The sequence below is a fragment of the Biomphalaria glabrata genome, chromosome 17 (genome assembly GCF_947242115.1).
Source record: "Biomphalaria glabrata chromosome 17, xgBioGlab47.1, whole genome shotgun sequence".
In the NCBI taxonomy this organism is placed as follows: Eukaryota; Metazoa; Mollusca; class Gastropoda; family Planorbidae; genus Biomphalaria; species Biomphalaria glabrata.
Genome location: NC_074727.1, coordinates 28364266 through 28378776, shown reverse-complemented (window position 1 = coordinate 28378776; position 14511 = coordinate 28364266). Strand labels below are relative to the sequence as shown.

At 35.5% G+C, this 14511-nt stretch overlaps 1 protein-coding gene across 5 annotated transcripts in view; it reads right to left on the bottom strand.

Annotated features, from left to right (window-relative positions):
• LOC106052226 (uncharacterized protein C8orf34 homolog) overlaps positions 1–13839 on the bottom strand; it is a 64569-nt gene extending 50730 nt beyond the window's left edge. For all 5 annotated transcript variants that reach the window (XM_056015290.1, XM_056015289.1, XM_056015286.1 and 2 more), the window contains exons 1-5: positions 13686–13839; positions 5492–5587; positions 5081–5180; positions 3716–3802; positions 1931–2118 (exon numbers count right to left, since the gene is read on the bottom strand). In XM_056015290.1, the coding sequence (XP_055871265.1) occupies positions 1931–2118; positions 3716–3802; positions 5081–5180; positions 5492–5587; positions 13686–13748 (534 nt within the window). In that variant the 5' untranslated portion in view covers positions 13749–13839. The remainder of the gene's footprint in view (positions 1–1930; positions 2119–3715; positions 3803–5080; positions 5181–5491; positions 5588–13685) is intronic.
• Between the last annotated feature and the right edge of the window lie 672 nt (positions 13840–14511).

Here is a 14511-nt window from a genome sequence, read left to right as displayed (position 1 = left end):
GTGGGTCTACTACAAATGCAGTAAGAAAACACTCTGCTAATTCTGTCGCTCCCCCAGTTGCCTGACCTACGAGCCTCAGTTACTTCGGCTGAAGCAAAACAAGAGGTAAGCACTATATCTATCAAGTGTTACTTCTGTGGCAGAGGAAGACATCCTCGTAATGAGTGCCCCGCACGTGAAGCCACATGTAATCAGTGTGGCAAGAAGGGACATTTTCAGAGATCTTGCAAATCAAGAGAATCTACAGCATTTGCCCTCGCTACGTTGCACTCTTTAGGACTAGGCAAATCAACCTCCTTGATCCTTCTCAATGGGGTGCCACTTAAAGCCTTGATAGACACTGGAAGCTGTGAGAGTTATGTGTCAGCTCGAGTTGCCAGAAGTCGCAAATGGCCGATAAAAACGTCCATGGATAGAATATTTATGGCTTCTACTCACCTGTCTCGAGTTACTGAAGGCCATAATCTTTGCTACCATTCGATTCAAATATGAAACACATGAAAATATTAAACTGTCACTTTTAGATGGATTATGTTCAGATGTAAGTCTAGGCTTAGATTTCATACGCTTCACGAGAATCTACAGATTCCTTTAGTGGTAAGAGACCACCCCTGTGTGTAAGTACTCTTAGACCAGCTAAAGTAGAGGCGCCTAGTCATTTTGGTAACTTATCTCCAAACTGCACTCCAGTGGCAACTAAGTCACGCAGACACTCATTACAAGACATTAAGTTTATTAATGCTGAGATTCAGAGATTACTCAAAGAAGAAGTAATAGAACTTTCAAAGTCCCCCCTGGCGGGCACAGGTTCTAATAACAGCCAATGAGAGGCACAGAAGACGTTAGGGTTATTGATTATAGCCAGATGATCAGCAGGTTTACGCTATTAGACGCCTGTCCCATGCCAAGAATGGATGAATTAGCAGAGAAGATATCACAGTTTTCTGTCTTCAGCACTCTGGACCTCAAAAATGCTTATCACCAGATCCCGATTAAAGAAGAAGAAAGGCCATATACAGCTTTCGAGGCTGGGGGTAGACTTTACCAGTTTCGAAGAATTCCATTTGGAGTTACAAATGGAGTGGCTTGTTTCCAGCGAACCATAGATAAAATAATCGAAGACGAGCAACTAGAAAATACATTCGCTTATGTGGACAATGTGACCATCTGTGGACATGATACTGAATCTCATGATAGAAACCTGCAGAGATTCTTCAAAGTAGCTCAGAAGTATGGTATTACCTTCAACGAAGCTAAAAGTGAGATCGGAACACATAGTGTCAGACTGCTGGGATACAAATATCTAAAGGACAGTTCAAGCCTGACCCAGAAAGATTCAGAGCCTTGAGGGAATTAAATGCTCCGTCGAACCTGCGAGAACAGAAACGAATAGTTGGCCTGCTGGCCTATTATTTATGGATTCCTAACCCATTGCACCATATATCACAATCGCCCGCTAACAGTGGAGACAGATGCTTCTGACATAGCTATAGCAACTACGCTACAATGGCCGGAATGTAGCCTACTTTTCCCGGACACTATCGCAAAGCGAAAGGAGACACTCATCGGTGGAAAAAGAAGCGTATGCAACAGTGGAATCTTTGAAATAGTGGAAACACTTTCTTATCGGAAGACCCTTTACCCTTGTCACGGACCAGCGATCCGTGTCCTTTATGTATTGTAGACAAAATAAAGGCAAGATCAAGAATGAGAAGATCCAAAGGTGGAGGTTGGAGCTATCCTGCTTTCACTACGAAGTTTGAGTAGATCGAAGTGACAATTTAGCCAATATGGTCAACTGTTGAATAAGCCAATCTGGCAAACACCTTTTTACAGCACTTGAGGCAGAAAGAATTAAAATAAATATTTGAGGTCAATTATTTTTGCTCAGCAAATGGATTGTTACAGAATTCAATAATTCAACACTTACCAAGCCCACTGAAGCCCATGCATTCAGCGATTTAACTCCATGGCTAACAGTGTCCAATACTGACTTTTGATTAGTTGATTTTCTAGCTGCTGGGAACTGTGCCTTTTCTTGTTTGTTTTCCCACAATTCATCGAATGTCAAACAGCTTTTGGTCTTATCTGAATTCCAATCTGGTCTTTTCTTAGACACTTTAAACCAATAGAAACCATACAAAGAAACTCAACAATGATAGAATTAATGAACATCAAATAACCTTGAAATAAATCAACACATTAAATAATGTTGGAAACTATCAACACTAAAAAACTTTAAAATTAAAAGAAACCAACAAAAAAAAAAGTGTGTGAATTGTAAGTTTGAATTTCATTGGAACAGTTTCACTATCAATGAGCCACACATTTGGAAATCATTCTTTCACATTTTCTCAACAAAAGAGCTTTGCATTTTTAAAAATTATTTAAACTAAGTTACCAATAACTTTTCAAAATGTTTACTTTTTGTTAAAATAACTAATTTTGAATCCAAGATTTCCTGACATTGCCAACGTTGTACTGTCACTTCCTCTATCAATGTTATAGGACTAAGGGATGATTTTTTAAAAGTCTTAGATAATAATGACCAAATAGACATCATTTTATTAGATTTTCTAAGGCATTTGGTAAACTTCAACACCATAGTGTGCTTAAAGAATTTAAATACTTTGGTATTAGTGGTTCATTAGACTAATGGATTCAGGATTTCCAGATAGGACGGCTGCCTGGTTGAGCGATAGGTGCACTGGACTTTTGTTCGGTTGTCTCAATGATCTCAGGTTATACCCTGCCCGCTGCCATCCCCGTATCCTGTTCGGACTAGGAAGTAAATTATTTTCAACTCTGAAGGAACATTCGAAACAAATTAAAAAAAAAAAAAAGAACAAACAAACTCTAATTATAAATAGCTCTAAATTAACACAAATAACAGTAAACTCAGGTGTACCTTAAGGAAAAGTCTTAGGTCGGCAACTGTTTCTAATTTCCATAAATGATTTATCAAATTGCATTAGTTCAGGAAAATAAAAGTAAGTCAAGGTTATTGGCAGAGGATTGCATAAGAGAACAATCAAAACAAAACACAAGATACTGAAAGTTGACAAGAGAATTGGAGGAATTATAAAAATGGGAATCAAATAGGAGCAGACAAATTACAATGGCTAGGAGTAACAAAAAAAGTTAAACAAATCAAAGCCACTTATCTTATTCATGGTAAACAAATCATAGCCACTTATCTTATTCATAGTAAACAAATCAAAGCCACTTATCTTATTCATGGTAAACAAATCAAAGCCACTTATCTTATTCATGGTAAACAAATCAAAACCACTTATTTTATTCATGGTAAACAAATCAAAGCCACTTAACTTTTTCATGGTAAACAAAAATAAAGGCACAATTTTTATTCCATATGTTAGGGCAAATTTGTACAAATTCTCCTTTTTTTCAGTGCTATTAGAACATGGAATGGGTTGCCTGAGTCAGTCAGGAAAACCAATGACTTGGCAGAATGTAAGTTATTGATTAATATTCAGGACTAGATTGACACATGGACATGTGTAGGACGTAATCACCTTCTCTTTTGAAATAATGTCTGTTAATTATAAGACAAGATTCTAAGACTGTCTATATCATTGTTATTCTAAGACTGTCTATATCATTGTTATTCTAAGACTGTCTATATCATTGTTATTCTAAGACTGTCTATATCATTGTTATTCTAAGGCTGCCTATATCAATTTTATGAACTTACTTGTTGGCTCTTCAGAATGTTTTGGTTTAGTTCTTCTTGTCGGAGAGGTGGCCCAGGGTCTCTCATAGTCTCTTGTTACTTCTTGATCTAAATATTAAAATCAGCTTATAATATTATTACAACTCTCACTGTCCAGGCTCTCTTCACCATGCAACACTATTAACTCAAAAACCTGACAGCTCAATTCATCAAAATAACCTAACACTTAAATGTCTGGACAAACTTCACAATGGACTCACTGGACTGTGTCTTCAACTTGTACTTATGACATGACTCTACACAGTAGATTTTTAGATTGGCTCCCCTAAGACCTTATTAAAATGGACAGAACATCGGTCATCTTTTTCTGGATGATCAGATGAACACATCTGATGTGACTGACTTGAATAGTATTCATAAGATCTTTTTTGAAGTGTGACTACTCGTCCTTCATAATGGTTGACCGCTCATCTAGAGCTGGCCTGAGTAAGAGTATCAACTGGTTACACACACACATTGACCCCTATCAGGGTAGTTGCCACAGTAATAACAATATCTACATTTCAAAACTGAATTCAAGTTCCTAAATCAGCACCTTTTGAGGTTAGCAGTGGTGTCAAGCAGGGATTTGTGCTTGCTACTATTCTGTTTGGCATATTCTTCTCCTGCCTAATGCATTATGCTTACATTAACTTAAGCGTCTTTCTCCATACAAGATCCTCTGGAAAACTCTTCAATGTATTCAGATTGAGGGCTAAAACCAAAATTAGGAAGGTAGTAATCAAGAAACTCCTCTACACTGATGATGCAGCTATTGCTGCTGAATCTGCTACTAAGCACTCTGCTATACAGTATTCAATCTACTCACAGCAGGAAAAAAAGCTGAATATCTTCAACCTCCGATACCTAAAACTGATTTTTTAAATACAGTGACAAGATAAAATAGCCAATGAGGAAGTGCTGCCAAGAGCCAGGACATCTGTGCTGTTATCAGCAGCAGAAACATTGGCTGGCTTCATCATGTTAATATGGTCAACTTCCACAAGACATTCTGTATAGTCATCTAACAGGAGAGCTGTTGGTTGCAGAAAGGAAGGGTCCTGGATTGCAGATGGCATACAAATCAGAAGTAGAAAGATGGATGAAAGTGCAACACTTGTGACTGCAGCTGTGTATCAAGGATTGGACTCACACAAGAAGTTGCAAGACATAAGACAGAATCCCCTATGATTTTTTAGTTCCAATATGAAACTCCAGGCCTACAGTTCACAGTGAAAATAAATACTTTTAAAGAACTTTCAACATAATTTTAATTTAATTAGCTTTATTACTAAAATAAGTAATATAAATAAATATATATATATAAAAGATTCTTATGATCATTACCAGAACTGGTAGCCACTAATGTACTTCTGAACTGTCTCTCAGGGCTAGCTGATGGATTCAATTCTAAAGTCCGTTTACGAAGTCCCCCATAACGAATTCCCTAAAAAAAAAAGTAATGTAAAAATTCAATGTTATGATTTCAAAACTAATTTTTTACAGACTAATTAGTAAAGTCAATTAAGTCTTTCACACCTTGTGATCTATGGCTCAGATGTAAAGGTCAACTGTTTCTGGAGCTGGTGGTTAAGTGGCCATTTGAGTTGGATGGACTCACTGATGTGCTAAATATAGCAAATTTCAAAATCCCAGTATTGATGAGGATTTGAACCTTAGACCCCTTATTTTGGACGTCTAATGCTTTACCACTCAGCCACTAAGCCCATATACCCCAGGAAAAAAAATGTGTATTACCTGTGGTATTTCTATTCCTGCTTGTTTGTAGATAGCTCGCAGAATGTAAATCATGGGCTCTTCTGGCAGATCTCTAAGAACTTTGTTCATTAAATCCTTGAAAACAACAAAAAACAAGATTTAAAGGAAAAGAACAAATAATTATATAAATATATGTAAATATGTAAGCATATAGATATGAGATATATATAAGATAGTCAGATAGATAGATAAATAGATTTATTCTAGATCTAAAATTTCAGACTTAGTATAATAATCAATTGTAAACTTAAAACTAGCTTTCGTTTAGCCTTAAGCATTGTAAACTTTAAATTAGATTTAGACTAGACCTTTAAAAACTAAAACCAAACCAAACAACAGCCATCATAAAATTGCTCTGGCTATTTATTGTGATAATTACTAAATACACACTAATTGAACACAGATCTAGATCAGTCAACACTAAACTTTAAATAAAAGGAAACAGTCATTACAAATCATCACACTATAGATCAATGCAACTCCATAAATAATCTAACATACACATCCATAACATTAAAGAAGATTACCCATCACAAATGGAAGTTCTCAATTAGACACAGCCAAAATAAATACTTATCACTCTTAATATCAGATAAAAGCAGTAGCCAATATAAAACCCAAAAGAAAAATCTTACTCTGGAACAAATGCCACCTAACACAACTACATCAAGCTGCATTAAACTTTCAACAAACATTTTTATCAGAGACATTAACAAACCAGTCAATGACCTCTGGAATTTCATAAAAACTATCTTAAAAACATATAGAAAACCATATACCAACTAGGCTAAATACACATCAAACAAAATTAATAAATGCTGGTTTAATAATAGATTAAAGAAGCTTTGTAAACAGAAGGAAAACCTATATAGAAAATTTAAAGAAACTAAGGCAGAAAGAGTTTATAAAAAGTACATAAAAATTAAACACCCAACCCAAAAAGTAAGCAGACAGCTGCAGAGTGAATACATAAACAATATAATATCTAAAGATAACAACAAAAACCTATGGTCATACATTAAGTCTAAGAAAATGGAAACAACAGGCATAGTGCCATTAAAAGGAGAAGACAACTGATGATGAAACTAAAGCTAACATCCTAAACAAATATTTTGCATCAGCATTCCCAGCCCCAGGAGACAAAGACATATTACTTAATTTGAACCAAGTAGACAACATAGGAGATATAGAAGTACAAGAAAAGGGAATCTAAAAACTATTAGCCAACATGAAACCTAATAAAACATCTGGACCTGATGGTATTCCAGCTAGATTACTCAAAGAACTAAGCAGTGAGCTAGCACCAGTGTTCAAAATACTTTTTCAGGCATCTCTTAACCAGGGCAGAGTACCAAGGGACTGGAAAGAAGCTAAAATCACCCCTCTATTTAATAAAAGGAGAAAAATCAGACCCAGGAAATGACAGACCAGTATCACATGTAAAATTCTAGAACACATAATATGTAGCAACATCATAAATCATGTAGACAAACATAATGTCCTTACTCCATATCAACCACTGGCGGATCCAGGGGGGGGCGGTAGGGGCGATCGCCCCCCCCCCCCCACTCGGCCGACCCCCCCCCCCTTCGAACTTTAGTATAGCATTCACACAATTTGTATACGAATTTATTACTTATGTTAAAAATATATACTAATTATTTATATTTCAACCTATTTTTAGATTATTTCGCCCCCCCCCCCCTCTAGTATGTTGGCCGATTTGGTGGGGTCGGGAGGGGGCGATGGTATCAATCCCGCCCCCCCCCCCCTTAAATTTCAAGTGGGTGGGGGCAGTCCAATTTATTGGTAGAAATCACAACCTGCTAACAAAATCAATTAAATATCTATATCCTTGTAACTTGTTATTGATATTTAAACCGATCTTTATATTATGTCGTTCCCTGTTTGTCGATTGGTGGGGTGAGGGGACGAATACCTCTTCTGCCCTTCCCACCTAAACCCTTTGAGTGGGGGGGGGGCGGTCCATTTTTATTGAGAAATCATAGTTTGTGAACAAAATTAGTTGAATTAATATATAAATTTTATATTATGTCGCTCCCTTTCTGGTATTTTGGCCGATTTGGTGGGGTGAGGGGGGGGGGGCAATTGCATGTACTGCCCTCCCCACTCTAGCCCTCTGAGTGCTGGGGGGGGGGCGGTCCTATTTTTGTGGAGAATCATAGTTTGTGAATAAAATTAGTTGAATATCTATATAATATAAACTACGTATTGATATGTGACCCATTGTAAATATGTCGTACCACACTCTAATCTCAAATTGTATCATTAGAAAATTTAAATGAAAAAGGGTTGTACCAGGTGGGAGGGGCGATGCATGCAATCACATTTCCACCATCGGACAAATCAATACTTTTTCTTTTTGTATTATAGTTAAGAAATTACAAAATTAAAAAAATCTGTCACTAATATAATTTATATATACTATAAATTAAATTCTTATATCGAGTCGCCCTATACCTATTCTTTAATGCCAAACGCAATCTTTAGCAGAAATTGGTAAAGGAGCGAGGATTAATCGTTTTCACTCTACCGCCATTCCCATTTCCAGACAGAGTTTTTGTAATTTCACATGAAGTTATCATAAGTATTTTAAGAAAGACTTTGCATTGGAAAAGTTAGAATTCAAACGAAATTTTTCAGTATAAGAGTCATGATTGAGATGAGTTCTAAACCGAAAAAAAATACATTTATAGTCGCCTTTTCCCAACCTTTACTCAATCGGATATTTTTCTAGCTAAATAAATTTGGGACTATAACTCACAATTTATGCTAGAGTTTTCGTGAATACTATTTATCGAATAAGTTTTTTTTCGGCGGCGATCCTCAAAGCAAAAATCTAAATACGTGGGGTATCCTATCTTTTCATGGAACAAATCGGTTTTATTTGCAATGTATTATGGGTCTATAAATTCAAATTAGAATATTTTTCAAGTACAACATTATTCGAAAGGTCGTTTTTTAATAGTATGAATAATGAGCTTTAGGTCAGGAGAATGCGTTTCTGCAGTGAAGAATGCAAGAAAACGCTTTTGGCGTCGGGGCTTCGCCCCGAACTTCATTTATGGGTAATGAGTTGTAGATGTCAGGAGAATGCGTATCTGCAGTCAAAAAAGCAAGAAAACGCTTATGGCGTCGGGGCTTCACCCCGAACTCCATTGATGAATAATGAGCTGTACTTGTCAGGAGAATGCGTTTCTGCAGTCAAAAAAGCAAGAAAACGCTTATGGCGTCGGGGCTTCACCCCGAACTCCATTGATGAATAATGAGCTGTACTTGTCAGGAGAATGCGTTTCTGCAGTCGAAAAAGCAAGAAAACGCTTATGGCGTCGGGGCTTCACCCCGAACTCCATTGATGAATAATGAGCTGTACTTGTCAGGAGAATGCGTTTCTGCAGTCAAAAAAGCAAGAAAACGCTTATGGCGTCGGGGCTTCGCCCCGAACTCCATTGATGAATAATGAGCTGTACTTGTCAGGAGAATGCGTTTCTGCAGTGAAAAAAGCAAGAAAACGCTTTTGGCGTCGGGGCTTCGCCCCGAACTACATTGTGAAGAATGAGCTGTACTTGTCAGGAGAATGCGTATCTGCATTCAAAAAAGCAAGAAAACGCTTATGGCGTCGGGGCTTCGCCCCGAACTCCATTGATGAATATGAGCTGTACTTGTCAGGAGAATGCGTTTCTGCAGTCGAAAAAGCAAGAAAACGCTTATGGCGTCGGGGCTTCACCCCGAACTACATTGATGAATAATGAGCTGTACTTGTCAGGAGAATGCGTTTCTGCAGTCAAAAAAGCAAGAAAACGCTTATGGCGTCGGGGCTTCGCCCCGAACTCCATTGATGAATAATGAGCTGTACTTGTCAGGAGAATGCGTTTCTGCAGTGAAAAAAGCAAGAAAACGCTTTTGGCGTCGGGGCTTCGCCCCGAACTACATTGTGAAGAATGAGCTGTACTTGTCAGGAGAATGCGTATCTGCATTCAAAAAAGCAAGAAAACGCTTATGGCGTCGGGGCTTCGCCCCGAACTCCATTGATGAATATGAGCTGTACTTGTCAGGAGAATGCGTTTCTGCAGTGAAAAAAAGCAAGAAAACGCTTATGGCGTCGGGGCTTCGCCCCGAACTTCACCAGAGAACCTTATAGCGCTGCCCCAGTTGTTTTGGTTTTCGCCGAAGGTTGAGAAATGCTGCTTTTTTTATTCTCATATATATATATATATATATATATATATACATATATATGTGTGTGCGTGTGTGTGTGCATGTGTGTGTGTGTGTGTGCGCGCGCGCGCGCGCTGTATGCACGTTTATGCGTAGGGTTAGGGTTTACTGGGCGTTAGGGTTAGGGTTTGGAAAAAAATCGCCCCCCCCCCCACTCCAAAGTTCTGGATCCGCTAGTGATACCAACATGGCATTAGGAAATATAGATCATGTGAAACACAACTAATAGGACTAGTTGATGATTTTTCAAAAGGTTTAGATAACAGTGAGCAAATAGATGCTATCTTACTAGATTTTTCCAAAGCTTTTGATAAAGTTCACCAACATAGTTTGCTTAAGAAATTAAAATATTTTGGCATTGATGGTCCATTGCATCAGTGGATAAAAGATTTTCTGATAGGGAGAGAACAAACTGTAATAATAAATGGTTCTGAATCAACACCAATAACAGTAAACTCAGGCGTACCTCAAGGAACAGTCTTAGGTCCACTACTATTTTTAATTTACATAAACAATTTACCAAATTGCATTAGTTCAGGAACAAAAGTCAGATTATTCGCAGATGATTGCATAATTTATAGAACAATAAAAACAACACAAGATACAGAAATTTTACAAAGAGAATTAGATGAATTACAGAAATGGGAATCAAATTGGAGCATATCTTTCCACCCAGAAAAATGTCAGTTGTTAAGAGTAACAAAAAAACTAAAACAAATTAATTCCACTTATCTTATTCCTGGTAAACCAGTAACACAAACTAAAAATGCAAAATACCTAGGTGTTATAATAAATGAAAAACTGTCATGGAATCCCCATATTGATGAAACTATAAAAAAATCAAACAAAGCATTAAGATTTATTAAAAGAAATTTCTATAAATCAAATAAGAACATAAAACTAAAATGTTATTTAACCTTGGTTAGGCCAATAATAGAATATTCATCCTCTGTTTGGGACCCCTCAACTCAAGAAAACATTAAGAAACTGGAACAGACACAAAATAGAGCAGTGAGATTCATAACAAATGAATATTCACACTTGACTAGAGTAACACCTTTAGTTAAATCACTAAATTTAGAAAGCCTTCAGGATAGAAGACTTAAAAGTAAAGTAGCAATTATACATAAAACACTGAACCATAATCTTCAAATACAAAAACAAAATTTAATAAAATAGTAAGAAAGACACAAAAATAAAGGCACATTTCTTGTTCCATATGCTAGGACAAATTTGTACAAATACTCCTTCTTCCCTAGTGCTATTAGAGCATGGAGTGGGTTGCCTGATCTATACAGGAAAACCAGTGACTTGGCAGAATTTAAGTCATTGGTTAATATGCATGACTGAATGCATGACGCGTAGGATGTAATCATCTTTTTTGAAATAACGTCTGTATTATATAAGATAACATAAGATATGTCAGCAAATAGATGTGTAAGCATATATTACATTTAGGATAAAGTGAAGTCTCTAGACTAATGCACACATAAAGCTCAACATATCAACTCAATTCATGTGACTGCTCAACTATTTAAATTATTTTACTCTACAACTAGTCTTTCTGACTAGATATTCTTACCAAAAATGTCAGTTTCTTTGTTTCATACACATATCTCCACAAACACACACACACAATACACTATTTTAATATGAAATGCCTCTTCCCTCTTTTCACCTTAATGGATTGGCTGTGGACCCTACACAGATACAAACACACTTCCAAAAGTGCATAACCATAAGGCATTTCTGTTTAATTTGACCTGAAACTTTTATTATTATTATAATTATTCAAAGTAACTGCCAGCATCACATCATTGTATGGCATCCTCCATTAAGAAGGTGGACTGGGTATCAAAATCGGCCTGGGCATTACCATATAACCCGGCCCACAAATGGCATGTCATATCATGGGCGTAGGCAGGATTTTTTCGGTGTGAGGGGATTTTTGTTACCCCTCCCCTTCCACAATATATATATATATATATATATATATATATATATATATATATATATATATATATATATATATATATATATATATATATATATATATATATATATGTATATATATATGTATATATATATGAGTGTGTGTTTGTGTGTGTATGCAATTAATGCTCATTACATTCTGACCTTTCATTCTTCCAAACATTTTTTTTTTCTACCCTAGAATACTCTCTTCCTTTAATTAGTGGAAAGACTGTAGGCCTAGACAGCGCCAAGGAAGAGCTCCCCCATCGGGGTCAGGGGTGAAGCATCCAAGCAATATTTCCGTTATTTTAAGCCTTAAAAAATGCATATTCTGACGATCTACAGTGCAATTAACCTGCTACTCTTCCGCTAAAAAAAAAACAAATCTGCTATTCACTGCACTTAATTAATGGATTGGAGTTCAGCAACTGGTAGAAAATAGTAACTATAGTTTTGCTTTTTGCATGTAGAGATAACATGTACAAACTGTTTCTATATATGTGTGTGTTGGGTGTTGTGCCAAATACTCTGAATGTGCAAAGTGTTCAGTTATGAAAAAAATTTGGGAAACACTGCAACTAGTTTGTATAAATTTAATTCTAATCTAGTGGTAAAATTTTGTATTGAATTTGATATAGACATTACTATCTTTGTTTTGATAGTAAATTTGATGCAGTACCAACATGTTTAAAGAAAAAAGACAACATTATGTTAATGGTTCCTTTTTTTTAGTTTATTTCCAGGGACCCGAAAAAAATGTAAATAATACAATTTCTTAGTGCATTTGTTCATCTCTTATGAAATTTAAAGTGATTAAATGTGTTTAGTATTGTGATTTTTTTTATATTTATAGGCTAAATGTGTAAGTAAAAGGCTAAATCTTTCAGTATATTGATTTTTACATGAATTTAAAAAATATTTTCTTTTTTTCCATACACAGTTTAAAATTAAATTAATGAAAAAAAATATTTTTTTAAAAATTTATTTGAATCATTATACTTTTGTAGCCCATTCATTTTCCTATTAAAATAAAATAAAATATGTTAGATAACAATAAACTAAAAAAAGGTAGGATTGTTTTAGTAACCCCTCTTGAAAATTTGTGTTAATTCCAGAAAACTCTTTTTTTTTTTTAAATAATTCGCACTGAAAGAGTTAAAAGCATTATCTATATTCTAGATGTTTGTATAGATCTGATAACAATAAAAGTGTGTATAAAAAGTATAGAGTAAGATAAAATAGATTCAACTATAGTTACAACTATAAAAGACTACAGATCTCTATCTCGTAGGCCTGTAGATTAGATTTCTTCCATACCAATTATATCTCAGATCTAAAGGAACGTCTGTAATTTATAATAAAAGATTAAACTTAGACTAGACCTAGTTCGCATATTATATTTATCACGAATCAGCAAAATTTACTGAGTAAATTATATTTTTTTAAAACAATAAAAGGCCATGAACATAATGATCTGACATGATGATTCTCCTGGACTCCACTGACCACTCCATGTCTTTTTTATGTAATCTTGAGACGTAGATCTAGATATTTTTTTATTAATATGTACAAAACTTAGTATGGACTAGATTTAGTCTAAACTTCTATATCTAACTATAATACTATACTATATATAGTAGGTATGATCATGTTTTAGCTGGCGCGCAAAAATCTGGCCAGTGGTTGCCAGGTGCTGCCTAGAGACGTAAAAAGTGGAATATAGTAGGGTATATATAAGGAGAGTTTGAAGTTTTACCATATAGAAATATAATTTAAGCCTAAGTCTAAACTAGAGAGTAATAATAATAATAAGGCTTCTTATCGAGTCCGAAGATTAGTGAGGAATGCAGTCTGAGTATTTCCCGTGCCTGCGCGTAGCCGTAGACAGGAGAAGATTCATGATTACGATTCACTTTTTTAAATAATGCCGATACTAATTTACGAATTGAAGCAAAATTACCTCAAACAGAGCACTTATTTTGTGTCTTTCCATATAAGCATTTATTTTGGACTGAGATGCCATTGCAAAATTGTTAGATTGGTAGGTTATTTGTATTCGATTTGACACTGTTTAGCGGCCATATGTAAACAAAACTGAAACATAAAAAGTAGTCTGGGTGGAGACTTTGAAAAGAGTTAAGAAAACAAAAAATAAATAAACGTTTCGAGCTAGATCTATATCAAAAAGAAAATAGCACAACTTTTAGACCTTGCTATTTATGGGGCAGATCAATGTATAGCTCATCTTTTCAATTGTAATGATGAATCTGTATTCCATAAGATAAGTAAAAAGGCAATGAAAAAAAAGGTGTTATATATATATATATCTAGGCATATATATATATATATATATATATATATATATATATATATATATATATATATATATATATATATATATATATAATGGGCGTAGCCAGGATTTTTTTTCGGGGGGGGGGTTGGGGTGGTGGTGGATTCCCCCCCCCCCCCCCCGCGGAAAAAAATTTGATGTATTTATATGTATGTGTGTATAAATAATCTTTATTACATTCTTAACCTTCATTCTTTCGGAAGACGTTTATTGTGCCCTAGAATAGGTTCTTCCATGAGTTAGTGGAATAATTGTAGATTCCCCGCCATTACTAGCAAGGGGGTCTGGAGAGCGCTAGGAGCACTATTTCTGGTATCGAAAGCCAACAAAAGCGTATTCTGAGGTATCTACACTGCATTTTCCTGTTATTAAAAAGTTTTATTTTAAAAACCTAATGTGCTATTCTTACTGACTTAGACCCTCCCGCGCTGTT